Source organism: Poecilia reticulata, linkage group LG11 (assembly GCF_000633615.1).
Source record: "Poecilia reticulata strain Guanapo linkage group LG11, Guppy_female_1.0+MT, whole genome shotgun sequence".
NCBI lineage: Eukaryota > Metazoa > Chordata > Actinopteri > Cyprinodontiformes > Poeciliidae > Poecilia > Poecilia reticulata.
The window spans coordinates 8492632-8513924 of NC_024341.1; the positions used below are offsets into that span (position 1 = coordinate 8492632).

General features: G+C 39.0%; 1 protein-coding gene across 1 annotated transcript in view; it reads left to right on the plus strand.

Annotated features, from left to right (window-relative positions):
- The window catches only part of csmd2 (CUB and Sushi multiple domains 2), a 245362-nt gene that overhangs the window by 195578 nt on the left and 28491 nt on the right, over positions 1 to 21293 (plus strand). The window contains exons 43-54 of the mRNA XM_017307349.1: positions 1078 to 1255; positions 2926 to 3071; positions 3168 to 3248; positions 3797 to 3910; positions 8973 to 9161; positions 9833 to 9979; positions 12612 to 12800; positions 14007 to 14192; positions 15756 to 15950; positions 16126 to 16299; positions 16384 to 16557; positions 16804 to 16977. Coding sequence (XP_017162838.1) covers positions 1078 to 1255; positions 2926 to 3071; positions 3168 to 3248; positions 3797 to 3910; positions 8973 to 9161; positions 9833 to 9979; positions 12612 to 12800; positions 14007 to 14192; positions 15756 to 15950; positions 16126 to 16299; positions 16384 to 16557; positions 16804 to 16977 — 1947 coding nt within the window. The remainder of the gene's footprint in view (positions 1 to 1077; positions 1256 to 2925; positions 3072 to 3167; positions 3249 to 3796; positions 3911 to 8972; positions 9162 to 9832; positions 9980 to 12611; positions 12801 to 14006; positions 14193 to 15755; positions 15951 to 16125; positions 16300 to 16383; positions 16558 to 16803; positions 16978 to 21293) is intronic.

Here is a 21293-nt window from a genome sequence, read left to right on the forward strand (position 1 = left end):
CCAGTTTTCACCCTGACCTTTCCCAGACATACCCTTGTTTTTACATTAGGCTTAACTATCTGTGTACTCAATGCATTGGCCAGAGGTGTTACTCCTCAAAGTGTTGAGATTCTAATCAATGGATCTGATCAATAGGTCATTTAAAATGTGACACAGAGGTGCCTACTGGCCCAGTGGATCAAAATCACCCAACAGTGTAACTTGAACACACACATGAAACAGCGGGAGATAAAACATATGATATCTTTGGGTTTATACATGCGGCAATCCAAGAGTGTGCCGTTAAGCTCAATACCCTGGCTGGCTTCCTGGAAGTGCCTGCACTGCTGCGATTACTATTCCGCCTGAATTTTCCCTCCTCCCCCATCGTGGATATGAGGGACACCAGCGGGAATGTCACGCAACTTTAAACCATTCACTTAGTTAGAACCTCCGGAGTTTCACAGGAATATTTTAAAAAATGCCCAATTCCTCTCTGTGTTGTTTAGAGCCTGTGTGCAGTGATTTCAACTAGCGTGTTTCTCTGTGGCTGTGTCAGTTTGTTTCGTTTCTTTCTTCTTTTTTTTTTTGCCCAGGGTATCAATCCTGTGTGTAACTGGAGGTTCAAGTGTTGGCAGTCTTGACATTCTCATTCTGTTACAGCCTTTCTTGTCGGTCTAAGTTAACACATCCATACGCATCTACTCCTTAGATATATATATATAATGTACATACAGGCACTCATATAAACACACACCAGGAACCTGGCGCTTGATAACACCCCCTCCCTCACCGTGTGCTCCTTCGCTACAGCCTCAATGGAAAAGGGTTGAGCCCTTATCTTTGCAAAACACTCCATCCAACTCCCCTCTTACTAAAAGGCTTTACTGGCTAATCTTTAGCTCATACAAGTGCCTTGGCAATAGACGAAGAGTGAAGTCGAGAGAGAAAGAGACACCGAGAAGGGAAACGAAAGAGGTGGAGAGTGAAAAATCGCCATTTTCTGTTTATGTGTCTGCATAGTTGTACAGCATTCCTGACCCGCTGCATTATATAAATTTTTATCTTGCCCTCTCCCCCTCCTCCATATTCTCTCAGTACCTTGTGGTGGCAACATCACATCAGACAACGGGACCATCTTCTCCCCGGGATACCCAGAGGAGTACCCAAACTCAGCTGACTGCACCTGGCTCATTTCAGTGTCTCCTAGCTTTGGAATCAAACTCAATTTCACTCTGCTTCAGGTTCATGGGCCGCATGACTTCATAACTGTCTGGTAAGAAATGACAGATGACAGAAGTATATATACATTTCAGTGATGACGAACTTGGTATATTGTGGTGATAATAGCTAAAAATGCCAAAAATGTGCTCAATCTCTGTGTTTTTTTTAAAGCTGCTTTGAGCCGTAAAAGTGATTTTGAGCCGTTTTCTTTTTTCTTGGTGAACTATATATAGTTCTTATCATAAGAGGTCAAAACATATTTATACTAGGAGCAAATGAAATGTCTCACCACTTTTCTGAGCTCTCTGAATTCATTTCAATACCTTACTGATACTAAAAATAACTAACTTTGAGTATTGTACCAACAAGGTCCATACTGAAGTGTTGTGACGGTCTCAACCTGGGATTGCTAATGCATGGTGCATTAAGTGACCGTAAAAAGATTGGATATTTCAAACTGCTTCCTGTACCGTCATTAATCAGAACAAGTAAGGCTGAAAATTGGTCAGTTCCACCATGTAGCTTCTCTCTTCATTTACATTTTAATGTTGTTTTCTACATACAGCTTCTTTGTGGGGAAATAAATGTAGAATAGGCTCTGGTGTTGCACTTTATTTCTTGATTAGCTAACAGTCATATGACATTTATAAACCCTGGATGACTAATCAGATAAATAAGTGGTGCATGGTCATTTGGGTATGAAAATGTGTGCTCACTTGTCAGGAATTTTGGATGACTGGTTTTTGTCTTCATGCCTGGCTGATGTTCAGACAGATAATTCTTCCTTTCACTGTTTGCATAAAGCTTGACCTGCCATATTTAACACCAGAGACAGGATTTTACATGCATGATGGTTTCCAGTCTTGATTCATCCCCACTCCCCCGAGAAAGCATCCAAAAGTCCCAGCTCTCATGGAGACCAGAGATGTTACTGCCAGTTACCCAGGAAGCTGAACGACCACACAAATGTGCGGGCTGACATCTGTGTTTTATTTATTTATTTATTTTTGATCATGGAGGGTTTCAGGTCAAACTCCAAAGACCTGACAGAATGACCATTTTTATTGTTGTCTTCTTCCCTGTCAGTGGCACCAGTTGTAATCTTCTCAACAAAAAAAAAAGTTCCAGCAGAGTCGCGATGCGGACTATCACATTCCCCGCTTCCAGTTAACGTTGCTGTGTATCTATTCACCGAACCACTGAGCCAAGGAAATGGGCCCCATAATGGTGGCTTGGCTAGACTGCTGTCAGGCAGCATTCCCTAGCCAGCCGTTTCCAGAGCTGCTTGTAATCTCCCATGCCCAGTCTGACAGCCAAAGACAGATGGTTTCTAAGCTGAATGGTTGTGGCTGGAATCTGGGAGCTGGCTTAATTGGCCATGCCCACACCAGGGGACTGCCAAGGCAGGGCCACCGCTTCCAGAGGCACTCCCTTTGGATGTCTGTTAACAGGAGCGACGCAATCCAGACCTGTCGTTCCACTTGTATCTGTAATTTTTACTTTTTTCTGTCCTATTAAGCTGAAGCAAGCCAGTGAAATGTGTTTGCTTTTAAAGAATAGAGAGGCTTTATGATACAGATGAAAGCTTAATAACAATAATCTGTCGTGCGGTGTAGTCTGACTTCTTTGTTGGAACCTTTGAACATTTTTAAGGTACTCTTTTGTGTGCTGCCGTTTCAGGCGTTTGAGCGTCTACCTGTGATATTTCTTCTCCTTCTTTAGGGACGGCCCGCAGGAGACAACTCGAAAACTAGGCGTCTTCACGGACGGGGAGCCTAATGACCCACCCAGTAGCACGTCCAATCAGGTGCTGATACGATTCCGCAGCAACACGGAGAAGGGCGGGTTGTTCCGTATTGGCTATCAAGGTATGGAAATGATCTTAATATATTCAAGAATTTCTGAATAATAATCCTGAATAATCTATGTTTTCTCTCCTCTCATATCTGCTACATTGCATAAAGCTTACAGACTTCAGTACTGCCTGCCTCCACCCATCATTCCTAATGCGGAGATCCTGATGGCAAGCAAGGAATTCAAAATTGGTAGGTGGAAAAACTGTCACCTAAATTTCATAGAATACATGTACAGATACAGACACATAATCACTGCTATCTCGACGCCGCTGTCATTTCAGATTGGATTTGGTGCCATTGTGATTTGGGAAAGTGTTGCATTCTGAACCATTAATCCCAAAGGGAAATAACATCCTGGCATTAACCATTTAAATTGCTTTAGGTTGAGTGAGACTTCCTATAATTTATATTACATGGAGAAGAATGGAAGAGAAATAATCAGAATGGGGGGACATGGGACTAATGCTCATAACATATTTCTGTTGTCTTCTGTTAAAATGGAGATGATGTTTGATTATCTCTTTATTTTCATTTTTGTATGATTAGTTATTATTCTGAACTACATACGCCCCATCCATTGGGAGTTTATTATTATGGTAATTTGTTCCTGCAAATGGTAATTTTCCTTCTTTCTCAGGGAGACCCAAGAATTGCATTATGCTAGGATTGGATTTTGTTGTAGCCACCAACCGTACATCTCTGAATTTAACCTCCTTCCTTTCCACCTCTCTGATCAGGTGATATAGTTCGCTACAGATGTCTCCCAGGATACCAGTTAAGTGGAAATAGCATCCTGACATGTCGACTAGGAACACACTTAGAGTTTGAAGGCCCCCCACCATCATGTGATGGTAAGTGATGGTGTGCAACTTTGAAATGTGCAACAGCACTGCCTTTTAAATCTGTGTGGATGATCATTTGCAGCCCACTTGTAACATAATCTACAGCTTTGGTCTTGAAATCTCATAGGTAAGACAATGTATTTATCATTTTCTACAGTCTTCTTGAAAGACAGCACAATGTAGAAAGGACATTTACTATTCATTGGACATATTTTTTGTTAATTCAGTTAAATTCTGTATCTGACTTGACACAAACAGCTACAGTCATTAGTAAACTTATGTCTTGCTCTTGCCAATTATTTATCGGTATCATTTAGCTGTAGTGCTAGGCTAGAAATAGCATCTTCTCATTTTTAATATGACTCGTTGATGATTAGACTCAGTGCTATCCCAGTTGGTCGTGTATTGTCAAATCATCGCAGAAGAACAAACAACACATTCACACTTGAAACGACAAGCGTTAATGCAGACTCTCTCACTGAATGTTATTTTAAGCCCTTGGAGTTCCACAGAGAAAGGATGAGTTCTAATAGTTCACCACCAACATGGCAAATGATCGAGTTTAGTCTAGAACTCTAATAGTGATTATCTAAAAAAAAAAAAAAAGAAAAGAAAAGAAAAAAAAGTCTCAGAATCACTTCAGGACACCCCCAATCTATATTCAATTTCAAAAGACTGAAATATAACCAACAAATGCCAGAGAAACTGCAGTCTTGAAGAATATATTGGTTTTACTCGACTCCCAGGAGGTTAGCGATGTTTCCTTTAGAGACTGCTACAAATATGGTCGCCCCAAAGGATTCCCCTGCACCCCATGCACAGCCTTAGATTAATACTATCTGTTGTATAAAATGCATCTCTGGGAGCCTCAAGGGGTTTCTCTGCTTTTTTTTTTTCTTTTTTGAACTTCACAAGATCACAATCGCATACATCTTTTCTGTTCTAGTGGTGATTTTCACACACTAAATGCTTCCTGTCTCTCCCTGCTGGGTAGTAGTAGAAGAGTAAATGTGTGTGTGTCCTTTGGACTTAATAACAGCTACAGCTTACAAGTAAAGGACATTTACCATTTAAATGCTACCAATTTGGAGTACAACAGACAAAAGAAATTAAGTGAAAAGGATACAGAAAAAACCCAGTGAACAAAAAAAAAGTGTAAAATCTATCTTTACATGAAAAGTGGTGTTTATGTAATTTTCCAATTTCCTCCAAGTTCTTTTTGTACCTTACCCTTGGATATTTGCACCTGCTAAAGTTCAAGCTTCATGTAACCCTGAGCGTCATCCCACACTTTGTGCAAACATATTAAATGTATAAAGGGATGCATCACCTTGCAGATTCCCTGTTATTTCCCAATCAATTATTATTATTATTAGTCCTTCGAGCGATAGAAGGGTAGCATCATAAGGTTAAGGCTTTTGGAAGCAGAAAACAAGAAGAGAGAGAGGATAAAAGAAGATGGAAAGTATCAGAACAGCATGAGTCAGCCCTGGATGAGCTGGCGCTCATAAAGTAAAAAGGTTGGTCTTTTCTAGAAAAGGTGGAGGAGTTGCCAGAAATGTAGTGCATAAGGAAAGAATAGGGCTGGAGTTTAAAGGAAGGTGAGAAAGAGGGCCGTTAGACACTTAGTTGGAGGGCAGTGAAGAGACGACATGCACAGCTCATTGAAATGCAGGGGACATGCTGGCTGCAGCTGCACCTATCAAATCACCACTTCTAGCTCTGACAGGCACAACCATTTCTGCCCATCTAGGGGCATCCAACTACTCCACCCCCACAAACACCACCTCACAGATTTTACAAACTATATACCGCCGGCCTACACAGTGCATGTTATCATTCAGTGATAGTCTTTCAGATAACCGGAATCGGTTCGGTATTCTTAGGACCGGTATACCCACTCATCCTGACTCACGAGCATCAGACATCTGTTCTTGCATAACACATGTACCCTTCATATATTCTGTTTTTTTCCATTTTGAAATTTGTCATTGTCTGAGGCTCTTTTGGAAAAAAAAAGAAAAAGAAAAAGAAAAATAACAATGTCATGCATACCCAGTCACATTTGTGTGTCTGTCAAGATCCAGATATGTCTTTTTCTGTCTCTGACTTTTCTGTTCTCCAAAATAGTGGTATACAGACAGATTAATAAAATCCACATAAAAAGCGAAGAATGCTTTTAACCTATAAGTTTAAAAAAATACTAGCAGGCCTTTATTTTCATTTGAATCATACTATTAATAAAAAAAGTCATGATTTCAGTAATGCAACTACATAACAGTAGTAGCCTACTTAATTTTGAACATGCAATATAACTATTAAAATGAACTGAAATACTTGCTTTCAACATATTTGTGTGTGATGAATCCATAAAATTTATGATCCATGTTTTGTATTGACTATCATAAATAACTATTTTTAGTGAATTTTATTTGCACCTTATTTGTTTGCTGCCTTATATAAGATCCACTGCCCATTACATTTACTCTCTAGTAGACTTCACAGGAGACAGAACTGTAATATAAGGTCAACTTGTTTTCGTTGTTGTTGTTGAAAACAGCACAGTTTTCCATTTTTGATGTTTTTGGTAAAAACCTGCTTTCTCCACAAGAATGGTTTTCCAGAGTTATTGCAACATTAAACATTATTTTTCAAACTTCCTTCCCCCCGCTGTTTTAGTCTTCATCCTTCTGACACTTTATGAATCTTACGTCTCATCCCCGACTCCGAGTTGTTTTCAGTCTCGATCCAGTCTAATGTTTATGTTGTCATCAGTTGCCCCTGATTAAATGCCATGCCGAGTAAAATCCAGCTGAATGCAGATAAAAATCAGCATTTACGCGTATCCAGTAACAGAATGGGCATCTATTATTCCCAGTGTTTTGTTTCAAAATTGCAAAGTATTAAAAAGTAACTCAAGATTTGCACGCTCAGCTGTATCTTTTGTCAGCTCCAAGACAAAGCAAATGTAGCCTTGAACTCACTGGTGCTTCCTGAAAGGCCAATGTCCACACTTAAGGCTGGCTGTCTCACACTTTTTAGGTAATAACTTTTAATTGCGTTATACATTTTTGTCCTTCCTTTGGATGAATTTTCTATTTAGATAGTGATACCTGACATTAGGTTTTGTATAAGAAGTTGGTTCTTGAACAAGAACATTCAGTTTTTCTCACTTTAATAAGACTAGAAAGAGCTGAAAGCTCCTTTACCTTCAGGCAGAAGAGGCTTAGGTATTCAAACAGTGCCTCACAGCGGGGACATTTACATCCCCCAGTAGATTTTCTGCAGTCTTGTTTGATAAACACTTTAATCCACCTCTTGGTACATTAACTTTGAAGTAGTTTTACTCTCTTTCTAAAACTTTATGGATTTGTTTATTTTCCCTTTGATTTTATTTGTTATTGCCGCTTTTGGTCTTTAAAAAAGATACGTTTACGGTCTCTTGCAGAAGTTTCCGAAGCCTTTGTGATTTTGTCACATTTTGTCACACTTCAGCCGTGAGCTTAATTATATGCCACTGGGATGCGATGTACTAGACACACACAAAGTAGCTTATAATTATCTTGCTTCATTTTTCTTTTTCTTTTTTTTTTTCACAAATAAAAATGTTAAATGCCCTGAGCTAGTTCTGTCAGTCCAGCAGCAAGTTTTTCAGAATATATCACACATTTGACCAAATAAGTATCTGAAAATGGTGGTGTTTGTATGTTCAGACCTCATTAACTCTGATGAGCCTAATTAAAATTAAGTGAAATTGCCTTCATTAGTCACCTAATTGGTAAATAGGATCCCCTTATGTTTTATTTAATATCTGGATTAATGCAGAAGTTTTGTGATGACCTCAGGTGTTTGTATAAGAACCTCCGTGGGCAGTCACCATCTTTAAGACCAATAAAAACACTGGATGGGTTGTTAAATAATATCCCAAGATTTGAGCATCTTTCAGATCACTGAAATGAAAATTATTTGGCAAACCTACCAAGATAAGGTTGTCCACTGAAACAGACAATAATGGCAAAGGCAACACTGACCAGACAAGCAGCCAAAGTGGAAAATTGTGGTCTGGTCAGATTGAACCAAAATTTTACTTTTGAGCTATTGGTAGGCTAAACGTGCCCACCGAGATACACTTTTCAGATTATATGATTTTTTTTTTCTGTTTTATATTTATGCACAACTTTACGTTGACCTAATTCATAAAACACTATGAAATATGAAGTTTGTTTGTAAAATGAGAAGAAATGAAAATAATCTGAAAACAAATCCCAGTGTAGGAATCATTATGCTTTATGAGAAATGCATACTAATTTCTTCTCTTCATTGTGGAATATTTCACAGTTTATCATTGCCAGTGCCAGGTGGATACAGTAAAAAAAAAAAAGAACTCAACAGTGCGGTGTTGCATTGTCTCACTATAACAGCGTATGTCATCCTTTGATGCTATAGCTTGCTTTGGGTAGCACCACCGTTCTGGCGGATAATGCCATTGTTTTCTTGCAGCACTGCAACAAAAACCGAGCAGATAGGAACATGGCGAAAACACGACTGAAACGTCTAGAAAATGTCGAAGGATTTTGAGGAGATGAACTCTGGTGACAGCAAGGAAATGTGATGAGGGGAGGGATCTAGTTTGCCCAGACATGCCATGGCAATAGCGCTTCAAGGCTGACGTGAGACTCACCCCGCCAAGTTAGCTCCACATCTGTCACGCTGACAATGGGCAAAGGAGTGAATACGCTCATGGCGAGTCAATGATATTAAACATAAGCTGTTTAGCAGTCTGAGTTGGCATGCATTAAGTTTGTTTTCCTGTGACGGCACCCAGACTTGAATGACAATTAGCCTTCGCCATGCTTTTAGTTGCATTGAATTTCTCTGCAGCAACAATGTGAACCTAAACAATCCAATTTGTGCTTCAAGGTATATTGAATTCACCAAAATGAACGGACAATCACTCGACGTGATCTGCAATTATAAAACGACACCGGCAAAACATAAACGGAACATTATTTCAATGCTTCAAAATAATAGCTCCTTTTGTCTCGCTCTCTCTTTTTTTTCCTCTCCCCAGTGACATGTCCGATGAATGAGGTGCTGACGGCGTCCACAGGCGTCATTATGAGCCAGTCGCCAGGCACCGGCTTCCCTCATTTCGAGTCTTGCTCCTGGGTTGTTAAAGTGGAGCCCGGCTACAACATTACCTTCACTATCGAACACTTTCAAACCAGCCGCCAGTTTGACGAGCTCGAAGTCTTTGACGGTGGGTCTCGTCGCTTCGTCCACGATCGCATGTGTTTGTGAAGACAAATTTAATCCGACCTCATTGCCGTTTATGACCTATATCGTTCTCTGATAACACTTTCTTAACGTCCATAGTGTTGCGTAAACACTACTTTTTCCTCAGAAAGCCTCAGTTAAAGGCTAAATAAACCAGGCAGCTAAATAAACTGTCTCTAACAAAGCGATCTGCCTCCACTAACAGAAAATCACACACAGTTCCCCTTTCATGGTGGCAGAACATCTGCATCTGCCTTGTACATTTGAATTTGATTAGAGGCAAAGTCAGCAACTCTGCCCGGCAGCTCTGAGAAAATGGTGGTGGGATACACAGCGGCGATGCTGATTAGTACTTTTTATCTTCTGCCGACTAGAGAGGAACAGGCAATTGTTAACCTTGAGGCTGCTAAGCCAATTATGGTTTGCAGTCATCTCTTTTTTTTTTTCTTCCACAGTTACGAGTTCAACAAACTTTTCATTTGCAACTTGACACAATTCATAACAAATGAAGTATTTCGAGATTTTTACTGTGTGAAAAGTCTGGACCTGCTGAATGATAGATCTAGACTTTTGATTTACCTTGAAGTACTTTTTTTTTCTTTTTTCAGCTTTTTGAAACTTTTAATTGTCGTTCGTTGTCATATCTTCATCCAGGTCCATCCAGACAGAGCCCGCTGCTCATTACCCTCAGTGGTAATTATTCCAGCCCGCTGAGCATCACGAGCTCCAGTAACAAAGTCTACCTGCACTGGTCTTTTGATCACACGACCAGCCACAAAGGCTTCCGCATCCGTTATTCAGGTAAGGGCCAGAAATTCCCGAACGCTGCCTCATCACGCCGTGATCGATTGGCCGCGTGGAAGCTATTTCGGACTCGTTATTTTTAGGGCCTTGTTGTGAGTTTGATCTCATCAGTCGTGTGTTTAATTTACTTTTCCTTTAAGGCCGGCATCTGGGCTGCCAACTGTGCCGTAGACAGCCAAAAATATGACCCAGCTCTGTGAGAGCCTAATGGGGGCAGCAGGCATCTGCACCGACATCTTGCTGTGTGCCAAGACCTAGGAATTAGCAAGCGTGGTTTCATGCGTTGCTTGTTGCTTATTACTCCTCCGTTTTGTCCTGCTCCCATGAAGGATTTGTTGGTATACGACACCTGCATAACTTGCTGTGAATTATGACTGTGTAAATATTTAAAAGGCTCCCCCTGTTCTGTATCAGCACCACTCAGCCAGATTGACTAATTGTCTCTCTCCTCCCTTTGCTGGAGCTTTCTGTCTCCCCAGCCGGATGTTCTGTCATCTCTCTTTTCTGCTTTTTCTCCTGCCTCTTTCACTTTTTAATTGTTTGTTTCGAACTCTGACGGTTTTCGTCATGACTGATTAAATGACAAACTAAGTGATCCCTGAGAACCCAGAAGTTACCATGGTCAATATGGAATTGCCTTCTGGTGTACCTTTGTGGAAAGAAGAAAAAGAAAAAAGAAAAAAAAAACAGATGGCACTGATACATTCAATAAATTCAGCTATGCTACTCATCAATCCGCGTTTCCTCTCCAAGGGCAAGTCTTCCATTTACAACTTGCAGCAGTGTCTTGTTGCAATTCACGCGCTCGGTTTTCTACAGTTATTTTCTATCAATTTCAACTATCACTGTTTCTATCTCTCTGTTTAGGTGCATTCATTTTCTCCATCACTTCAATCAACTTTGAGTCAGCCTGACCTTGTCCGCTCAATCTTTCTTTCTCCTGTTGTTTATCTATTTCAATTTAGTCAGCACCCTCTGCAGTCAAAGTTATTCAAAGTTGCAGGGCTGATTACAGAAAAGGCAACTGTTGTTCTGTCTCATGCAAGAGAAAGGAAAGGGAAATAAAAAATAAAAAATAAAAGAAACAGATGGGCCAATGATTGAGAAACCTGCTGGCATTTACTGGTACCCCAGGTGGAGATGTTAGAAAAAGGCATGCAAATGTTGAGAGAGGCAGTCTTATAGGTACATATGCTGCTAATGCTTTTTTTTTTTTTTTTACAACCATTTTTGGCCATGTTTGAGGAGAATTAATTTTTTACCCATGGTCTTGTAAGTTTTAAATATGGAGAACCATTACTGTGTTCATTGTCTATGTTTTGATAATAATCTTATTGAAAGACCCAAAGGCAATGCATTGTTAGTTTATTCATTATTCTATGTACTCTAAAGTTTCCAGAACATTTTTAAAAGACTGCTACAGTACTATAAATCCCCTCCCTTTCTTAGCTCTAGCAGTTGGCATACAGTGCTTTTTCACATGTTCCTCTTATGTTTTGTTGTCAAAAGGTTCTATCAATCTGACCAAATTGTTTCAGTCTAAATTTTAGTGGGAGTTGGCAAACTCATTTACCAACTAATGATAAAGAACAAACTTCTTTACCCTTTAGTGGTCTTGCAGATGTTTTGGTTGTGTACTAATTAAAAATGAAAACATTGCTTGCTTTTATCCATATGGGCGTCTTTGGGGGCATTGAGAATTTGCCTTTTGTTCACAGCGCGGACAGTAAACATTTTAGTCATTTGTTAAATTGCTACCAGAGCACTCTGTCCATGTGCTGTTGATCTTTTCAGAAAAAAATATTTTTACAATAAACTCAAGTATGAGATTCTTCAGTATGCTTGACAGACTCTCTGTCCCCTTAAAAGAGTATTAAAATCTTTGCCTCTTTGAAAAGCATAATATACTGTTAAAAATGTTTTATGTCCATAACTAACCATCTATATTGGCTTAGTATTTTTATACCATTGGGGATTTTGCGTGGTTATATACTTGAATGTAAAAAAAACGCAATATTTTAAATTGTCGCTGCAATATGAGAGCTGTAAAAATGGCAAATTTGCATTTTTATTGAAATTTGATGTTCTCATAATAATTTTCCACCCATACTGAACACAGTCTTCTCTTCTCATTACACAGTGTTTGTAGAGTCTGTGTTCTGTTACCGTCTCTCTGCAGCTGACGCGTCGCGCTGCCCCCTTATTGGGGAAATCTGCTAAATTCCACTTGGGCTCGTGAATCTTCTCGATCCGTTTTGGCACCATTTGCGATGACATATGATTATTGCCGTTACCAGTTTAACCAAAGTCAGATACTTTGTTCCCATCATTATGTATCCATCACTTTTATGATGCTCAACCACAGCTGCTGACAAACACTCATTTTGCTTTGCAGTACATTAGTTTTCAATAATCAATTTTCCTCATCTCGAGGCAGCAGTGTTTGCTGTAACCTTTCCCTCAGCACTAGAGCAAGACGCAATAGAGATCTTTGGCTCTGTCGTTATACGGGTATTCATTATTCATCCTCTCAACAACTTCTTACATCACCTTGCATCATCGTTTTTTTTTTTTTTTACATGTCACGTTTTTGTGATTATATAGTGGGTATTTACTTCTTTCTCCATAGCGCCCTACTGCAGCCCTCCAAATAACCCAGTAAATGGTACAGTGCACAGCCTGACCGGGTCCAAGCTGGGTAGTACTTTACGCTTCAACTGCGACCAGGGCTTTCGACTTATTGGTCAGACCAGCGCCACATGCACCCGGACAGCGCAGGGGATCCATCAGTGGAATGCCCCAGTACCTCTTTGTCAAGGTAAAGACCTCTACCACACTCTGTCAGGAACTAGAGATAGATCAGAGACTGGATTTATTAGTTTTCCCTTTTCTTATCATGTCAGTCAAATCGCTTTGCAGACATTCATCAGAGAAGGATATTTTATCATTTTAATGCACATAATTTCAAGATCTGATCGATACGTTATAAAACATCTTATAACTGATGATCTTAAGTAGATTATATCACTTGTATCCCACCTGGCATGCCGAACAGAATATCACTGCAAATCCACTTTGTGAGCTGCATATCTCAGGTTTAAACTGATTGAGGGGAAAAAGTCTTACAGAATCCTTTTGCTGCGGATCAAAGGGTGATTGCGGTTGACAGCACGGCATCACTAGCAGCTCCTCAGCCTAAGGCATACCTCCAGGAAGTTTACTTCACCACTTTTTTGTCCCTTTTTAAAGATTCAGTGGAAACTTTGTGACATTTCAATTACTGGATTTTAGTCCTCTTATCATACTTCACATATACACTGCTCAAAAAAATAAAGGGATCTGATTGACAACGGGGACCCTCGTTGGGTCAATCAGTGTTGCTTCCTAAGTGGACAGTTTGATTTCACAGAAGTTTGATTTACTTGGAGTTATATTATGTTGTTTAATTGTTCCCTTTATTTTTTTGAGCAGTATATATTTTTTAGAAATAATCATTTGAGGGGTCTTTTTTTTAATTAATTGAGTTGGTCATAGTGAGGATTTCAGCTTTTGGTGAAAAATATCTCAAAATAATAATTACTATTTGTCAGATAATAACATTTGTTGTTAAATTTAATAAGAAATGGACAGTAATGTGTTATTTTATAGCACAGACGTACTTTAAATGTTTGCTTTTAAATCAAATGTTAAAGCATGTAATCTACAAATGGATTTCCACTATTTGTTTTCAAACTGGCACACGCAATTAGATCAACCGTTGAGTGCGCATACAGTTCCATAACAGGTGTACTCCTCCATAAAAATGACATTTATCCTCTGCCGACTTTGATTGTTTACTGTTGTGTGAATTGAGTTCCATGCTAATATTTGCAGCACATTCGTGCCTTTGTGACTGTTTTTGAGAACTCAGCACTTTGCATACAAGGATGACAAGTTCTTTTGCCTGTATTTTATTTCCTCTTACAGTTTTTTATTATATTGTATTAAATCTTACTCAACTACCTATCAATGTTTTATTTTGTAGTCATGTCCTGTGGAATGCCTGTTGCCCCCGTCAACGGCAGCATTGTTGGCCAAGACTTTTCTCTTGGGGCCAGGGTCACTTACCAATGTAATCCAGGGTTTCGGCTTGCTGGTCCTCTCACCACCTCAGTGGTCTGTCAAGAATCTGGGCGGTGGAGCCCCATCGAGGCCCCTCCAAGATGCGTTCGTGAGTATTTCTTCTGCTGTCTGGTTAGATTCTGAGACTCAGACAGAAAAAAAAAAAGTTACGAAATCTTCAGAAGCACAGGAACCGCAGGTGTATTTTGACGCCAATATGGTTTCATTTTGTAATTTACCATAATCTGGTTAGAATTTTACTGTGAATTAGTGTTTTATGAGCTCAAATGGAAGGGAGGTAATAATTAGTTCCCCAACTACGTTGTGCTTTTTTTTTTTTACTTAAATCCTTCAAACATGTGCTTAGCATAGACATTTGAGAAAACAGCCAAAGTGTCTTCAAGGCCAACACTTAGGATAATGGTAAGCATTTCACTGATATAGAAACTCCTTTTCCCATGCTAAGCCAACTAAACATCCATCATCGCAATGACGCAAAAACAAAGATATAGAGAAATCTAACATTCCCCTGTGAATAAACAATAGAAAGAAAAATTAATGGAGTTTTTGTAACAAGTATCAATAGCACCAATTTATATCTCAGGCAATAGTTTGACATGATCCAGACTTTAATTGGATGAGTTTTCCATGAAGAAAATTCAATGCGATTGCTGCGAAGCTACAATGTACTTTTATAGCTTTATATCACCGCAGTAAAATGTGCGGTGATGGTACGCAGCTCATTAAATCCTTCATACACCTAGAATTGTACCACCTCTGTTATTGAATGTATATATACAAAATGGGGAAAAAAACAACTTAACTCGATTTGCTAAAGCTAGTTATGTGATTTTGTTGCTGTACACAGCAATTAGAAAATCCAATAGAATTTGCAGTTTCTAACTAGAACACACTTAAGCTGGGTTTTTTTTTTATGGTATCAAAATCCTGATGTTGGATTTTAGAGATTAATTGATTGAATAAGGCGTAAGTAATGACAAGCAGCTGTTTTTCGTTCTCCACATGAGTTTATAACTGGGAGTTCTTGAAAAATTATCCTCCATTTGTTTGTAGAATCTTATCTTTTTAAATCATTGCTCTTGAGCAGACAATAATTTTTTTGGATGGTTCTGCTTATTGGACCATGTGAGAGCTAATGACATTTGCATTTTACCTTGTTAACAGTTCATACCAAAATGTCTTCTGAGTACCAGTAAGAACAGGCCAAGTACTATCACTGGTATTAGTACCACATTTTGATGTTGGCACTGAACAAAATGGAATTTATTTTTATTCTCCAAATTTGATTGTCTCTTTAAAACTTCATTTGATATTCATGAAACCTTTACTGTTTTGTGAAGACACACCAAAAAGACATTAGGACTACCATAGTATTAAACAATTAAAAATTGCAATTTATAAACTTGTCAAACCTGAACTGTCTTATATTATCTTGATATTACCTTATTAATACAGTTTGTGATTAATTAAGTTTTTACTCTTATTCTTGAGAAGAAAGCGGGGAGTCTTAGTCTTTCGCTGTGAGTGAAAGACTAAGTGGAATGATGGATGCATCACTCCACTCCAAATAGACGCCCAACACAGTTCAGTCTTCAGAAGACAAACTACTGACTTAAATACATATAAAAAAAAATGTTCTCTTACCTCATAGCGGTCACCTGCGCCGACATCAGCTACTCTGCTGTGGAGCACGGAAGATGGAGACTAATCTACGGCACTCAAAACCAATACGATGCTATAATGATGCTCATATGTGACCCGGGATATTACTACAGGGGTCAAAGGATAATTCGCTGCCAAGCAAATGGCACCTGGAATTACCCTGATCCTCGCCCGTTCTGTGACAGTAAGTTAGAGCTGTTTGCCTTACTGCGTCTGTATATTACTAAAGATTTCCACTAAAATGTAAACCTAAATGCAACCAAATTCATTTACTTTCATATCCAAGTCCTCTAATGTGCAAAAAATTGATTTTGAATCTTATTGTCCTAATCGGGTTATATTTTGTTCTTTTATTTCAGTTATTTCCTGTGGAGATCTTGGCACTCCTCCAAATGGTCATAAAATAGGAACTTTGACTGTATATGGAGCCACAGCCATTTTCTCCTGCAACACAGGATATACCCTAGTGGGCTCTCGGGTCCGAGAGTGCATATCCAATGGGCTTTGGAGCGGAACACAAGTTCAATGTCTAAGTGAGATCTTTAATCCAAAAAATGACAACAGTAAAAAAAGTCTACCATATTTAATCGTCTTCTTTTTTATCGTTTTGTTTTTAGCTGGCCATTGTGGCACTCCAGACCCAATAGTCAATGGGCAAATAATTGGGGAGAACTTCAACTTTCGAGGCAGCGTCGTGTACCAATGTAACCCAGGGTTTCGTCTTATTGGTGTGTCAGTGCGAATATGTGAGCAGGATCACCGCTGGTCAGGAAACACCCCTGTTTGTGTTCGTAAGTTGCCTCTCCAAACAGCTGTTTGTATTTGTTCATAAACCTAAACCCTGGACGATGTTGAATTGAGACTTTTGTTGCTATGGATGTTTGTTATTAAGCAATTTGTTCTTTAGATAATCATTTTTTATCAGCATTTACTGTGTTGTTCAAAGTTTAAATCAGTTTGTATCTTTTTTTTCCCTTTTTTTTTTCTTTGACTTTGATTGTATATCACTAACTTCTCCTGTCATTTGACTCTCTCAGCCATCACATGCGGCCACCCTGGAAATCCTACATTTGGCACGACCCAAGGAACCCAGTTCAACTTAAATGATGTTGTGCGTTTTGTCTGCAATACTGGATATGTTCTGCATGGGGCTGTTAAATCTACATGCCAGGCCAATGGACAGTGGAACAATGCTCTCCCAAGGTGTAAAAGTAAGTGGCAAGAAGATCGCCAGTGCGTATATTTACTGATTTCAGCAGAATTGTATGGATATGAAATATTTACAAAAAGTTAACGAGGTTTTTATTTTGCGTCTGATAAACAGTTGTTCAATGTGATAGAAAACATTGTTTTTTTTTCCCATTCCTTTGAAAATATACATTTATGGAGATGAGTTTTTTCAATGTACAGCATCTTTGAAAAATATTCACATTGCTTGAACGTTGCCAGATTTTGTCAGTAATGTGAAAAATGGAGGGTGTATTTGTTTTCATCCCCCTGCTCTCATTCCAATGAATTGCCAGAAGTCACTTATCTATAGACCAGAAGACTGATGTTCCAAATGAGTGTAATTGCAGCTACTCTTGTTAAAGAACAATAGTGAAACAACATCATAAAGAAACAAGGAACACAGCAGGGATAAAGTTCTGGAGAAGATTAAAATAGGGTTAGATGATGCAACAGTGCCCCCTGCTTTGAACACCTCATGGATCATGTCACCCTCAATGCAGAAACACCATGATGAGACATGGCAGTGGTAGCAGCATTTTGCTAGAATGTTTTTTCGGCAAAGACAGAGAAGCTTGTTTGTTTATTTGTTGAATAGAACCATGTACAGGAGCATTAATTTCAAAAGAAAATATGCCTGGTACCACATGTTAGCTCTCAGAGCTAATTTCCATTTGCAGTCCTTGATGCACAAACACATGTATCGCACAAGAACGGTACAAAAAAAAAAAAAAAACACCACACAAATCAATGAGAAGATAGATGGACGTAAATACAAAGCAACCCTTTAATCTGTCACAAAACTTGAAAGTTGCACTTCAGAGGCTCTTCATTCAATCTGACTGAGTTTGAGCTGTTGTGTCAACAAAAATCTCTTACAAATGCACAAAGCCAGTAAACACATACCCCTAAAAATGTGCAGCTCCAACAGTAATGAAAGACTGTTGAACCAAGTTTGTTTCCCAGGGGCTAACTACAAATGCAACTTTTAAAAGTATCAAAAATGTTTTTCCTTCTTAGCAAATTCCATTTTATTATGTGTTTCTGTATTGGACACAAATGTACAAATATAACCACATTTTAGTATGCGGTTGTTGTTTTAAAAAATGAATATGAATACCTTTGCAATGCAACATATTATAGAAACAGCTTCTTACACACCTTAGCTGAATGTTGGTTATAATGTTAGCCCTTCATCTGAAGGAGGAATCAGGTTAAGAAAAATGTCTAAATTTCACAGAGTTGCTCGTGGACTTAACATTTTATTTTTATATTTTCATACATTTGTGGGGGTGAGTGCTAAATTACCTAACATAATGTGTAAAGCCATATCTTCTTTGACCACAGGTGACCTTAATCATAGAGAGTGTGGAGATGAAACAAAGAAGCACCCTGGGGAGAAGGAATTTAACGGACTTAACGTTTAGGGGAAGCTCAAATGAAAAATTAAAGAAGAGTCCAGTTTATTTAATTACATCGGCCTCAGTGAAATGGTCCGTGGAGGTTCCACATAATATTTCCAGTTGACTTTTTGTTTTTTTCCTTTCTCAGCCTCACTACCTCTTCATCCCCTAAGGCAAACATGCGTGTCGGGGAAACAATGTTAGTTAATAGCCATGCAGAGACAAATCCAAAGACAATCACCAGATCCTTGAGGTTGCATAAAAGACAGCAGTCTGTGGAGACCTGCATTTGGGTTTTTGCTCAGAATTACAATTATTCAGCTCTGCTTCGCATGAGTCGGGCAAAGACTCCTAATTTGGCAGCGTTTTTGCAACAAGTAATGTATCTCTGCTCCCGTGTCTGTGGATAAGTCGTTTTCTATCTGAAGGCTTTGTGACAGGAACCGACAGGGGCTGCTTGCAAAGTCGGGCCCTAAATGTGACAAGCGGTGACAGAAAATGTGTCTGATTGACTTCCTGAGTTTGTTTTAAATGAGACAAAAAGGGATTTAGTGTCTTTTCAATACTCTGGTGGAGTGATGGGAAGGTTACAAGTCTTTCAGGCATCTGTTATTATTTTTTTTCCTGTTTTTTCTTTCTTTTTTTTTTTAAGAAGAGTTCATTTTCCTGCTGCATACATTTCCTTCCAGTCTTAGACTCTCTTCACTTTAGCAGTGGCATCATATTAGCATCAGCCTTGTTTCAGCCCAGATGCTTATTCTCAGGCACATTTTATGTGAAAACTGTGTGTGTTCCTCTACGTATGTGTGCGTGGGTGTGTGGATGGATGGATGGGAACGGCATTTTTGATGTCTATTATCCTCACTTTTGATGTGAAGACATAAGCAGCTTACAAGTCTTTTTGTCAGTCAGATTTATTACATTAATTACAGCTATAGTGACACATTTGGTAAAGTGTGGCCCTCGCTTTTTCTTCCTGAGCAGCAAAACTGTGCTGGCATCCGCTTCATCCATCTCACTCTTAGTCTCTCAGCTTTGAGTGGGAGAAAAACAAATGGGAAGCAGAAAACATTAGTAAACAAACACCGTCGTGAAGACCGAGGAACAAAGCAGATTTGTCAGCAATAAAGTTGTGGAGAAGTTTAAAACGGTAGTAGATTACTAAACAATATCCCATTTTTTTAAGCATTTCTCAGAACACTACTCGGTTCATCATTCGAAGAAATTGAAAGAGCAGCACAACTGCACAGGTGGTTGAATCTGTCAACAGGAAGGTTGTTAGGCATGGCCTACACAAATGACAAAATTAATATGTTTGGCCAAAATGTCAATTATTTGTGAAGAAAAACTAACACTTCACCTTTTCACACCTGCTTATACTGCCACCACTGTGTTTTGTGGGAGCATTATGCTATGACAGTGCTTTTCTTTGTAAAGCATAGAGGTGTTGATGATAGTTAATGGGTAAAAAGGAATGAACTCAGTATAAAGCTATCCTTTAGACATTTAAAAGCTAGGGTTACAGGAAAAAGCCCAGAATTGCATTGGGGTGAAGTATCTCTGTGTTGCAACGGCTCATTGAAAGTCTAGACCGAAATCCTATGGAAAATCTTTGGCAAGAGTTGGAAACTCCTCTTTACGACATTCTCTTTCCAAGCTAATCTTAGACAACATTACCAAACAATAATTTAATGGTGCAAGTTTGAAATAAACCCCAAAATGAATATGCAAAACTGGTAAAGGGATGCACCAGTTTCTTGGCACTAACAGTATTGGCCAATATTTTTTAACCTTTTGTTGATGGGTTAAATTGTTGTATCTTCACATCCCTTGTAGAGATATACCCCAAAAGAACTACAGATGTATTGAACTCTACAGTTCAGCTTTAAACTATAAAGTCTATAGGCTTTTACATATTTGTACTTGTGGTGTGGTGCGAGCAAGAATGCTGAGAGGAAATAATGTTACACTTCGGATGCGTCATCTACCGAGGAGAGAGGTTGACGAGGGTCTCCCACCTTTAATTTGAACTGAAATAAATTACCTCTCTTCTACTTCCCTTCTCACCTTTCTTCTTTGTTTTCCTTTTATACCTTTCCTTCTTCTTCACACGCTGGGGCCACACAGAAATTTACCAGGAGGTCAGTCAGTTTAGACAGTCGTTGGAACCGTTTTCAACACACCACGCACTAAGCGCGTTTAATGAAAGCCAAGTTTCCAAGCTCAGAATCCCCCTCTCTGAAACCACTCCGTGGCTTCAAAGACACTTTGTAGAGTTATTATGCAGTAAGTTGTAAATGATGGCACCACAGGTCAGCACTCTTCTGGGAGGAATACATTATAAAATATATTCGGGGGGTTATTTAGCATAGCTGGACAGCTTGGGAGCATGAAAATGAGCAAGCTTTTACACACATTAGAATACAGTAGGTTCATTTTGGCTGGAGCAAAAACACATTTATCGGAGTGTGGTTGGCAAGTCAAGCTGGGCTGTAATAGCTGCAGGCAAGCTCTGAGTGTGTTTAGGATGCCATTAGGGTGTTAGCATCACTCTATACGTGTAGTTATAGGCTAAATGGCAACTCTGACTTTGCTGACTTTACCGAGATAATGGCTGACGAAATGTATGCATGACTTGGTTGTGATTGTTTCTGGTTAGCAGTCTGTTAGAATATTAGCTTCTAGCATTTCTTATAATTTGACTCACATTTCCCTCCTCACCTACCTGTGAGGTCTCCATCCATCTCCATCGCTGTCTCTCAGCCAAAGAGACTACCGATTATAAGGGAATTCCACAGCGTTCAATATATATAATTTATTAGTTTATTCAACAGGGATAAAGTTTTTGTAGTCTGTCCCTGAAAACATCGTAAAATCAGATTTATAAATGCGGTTTT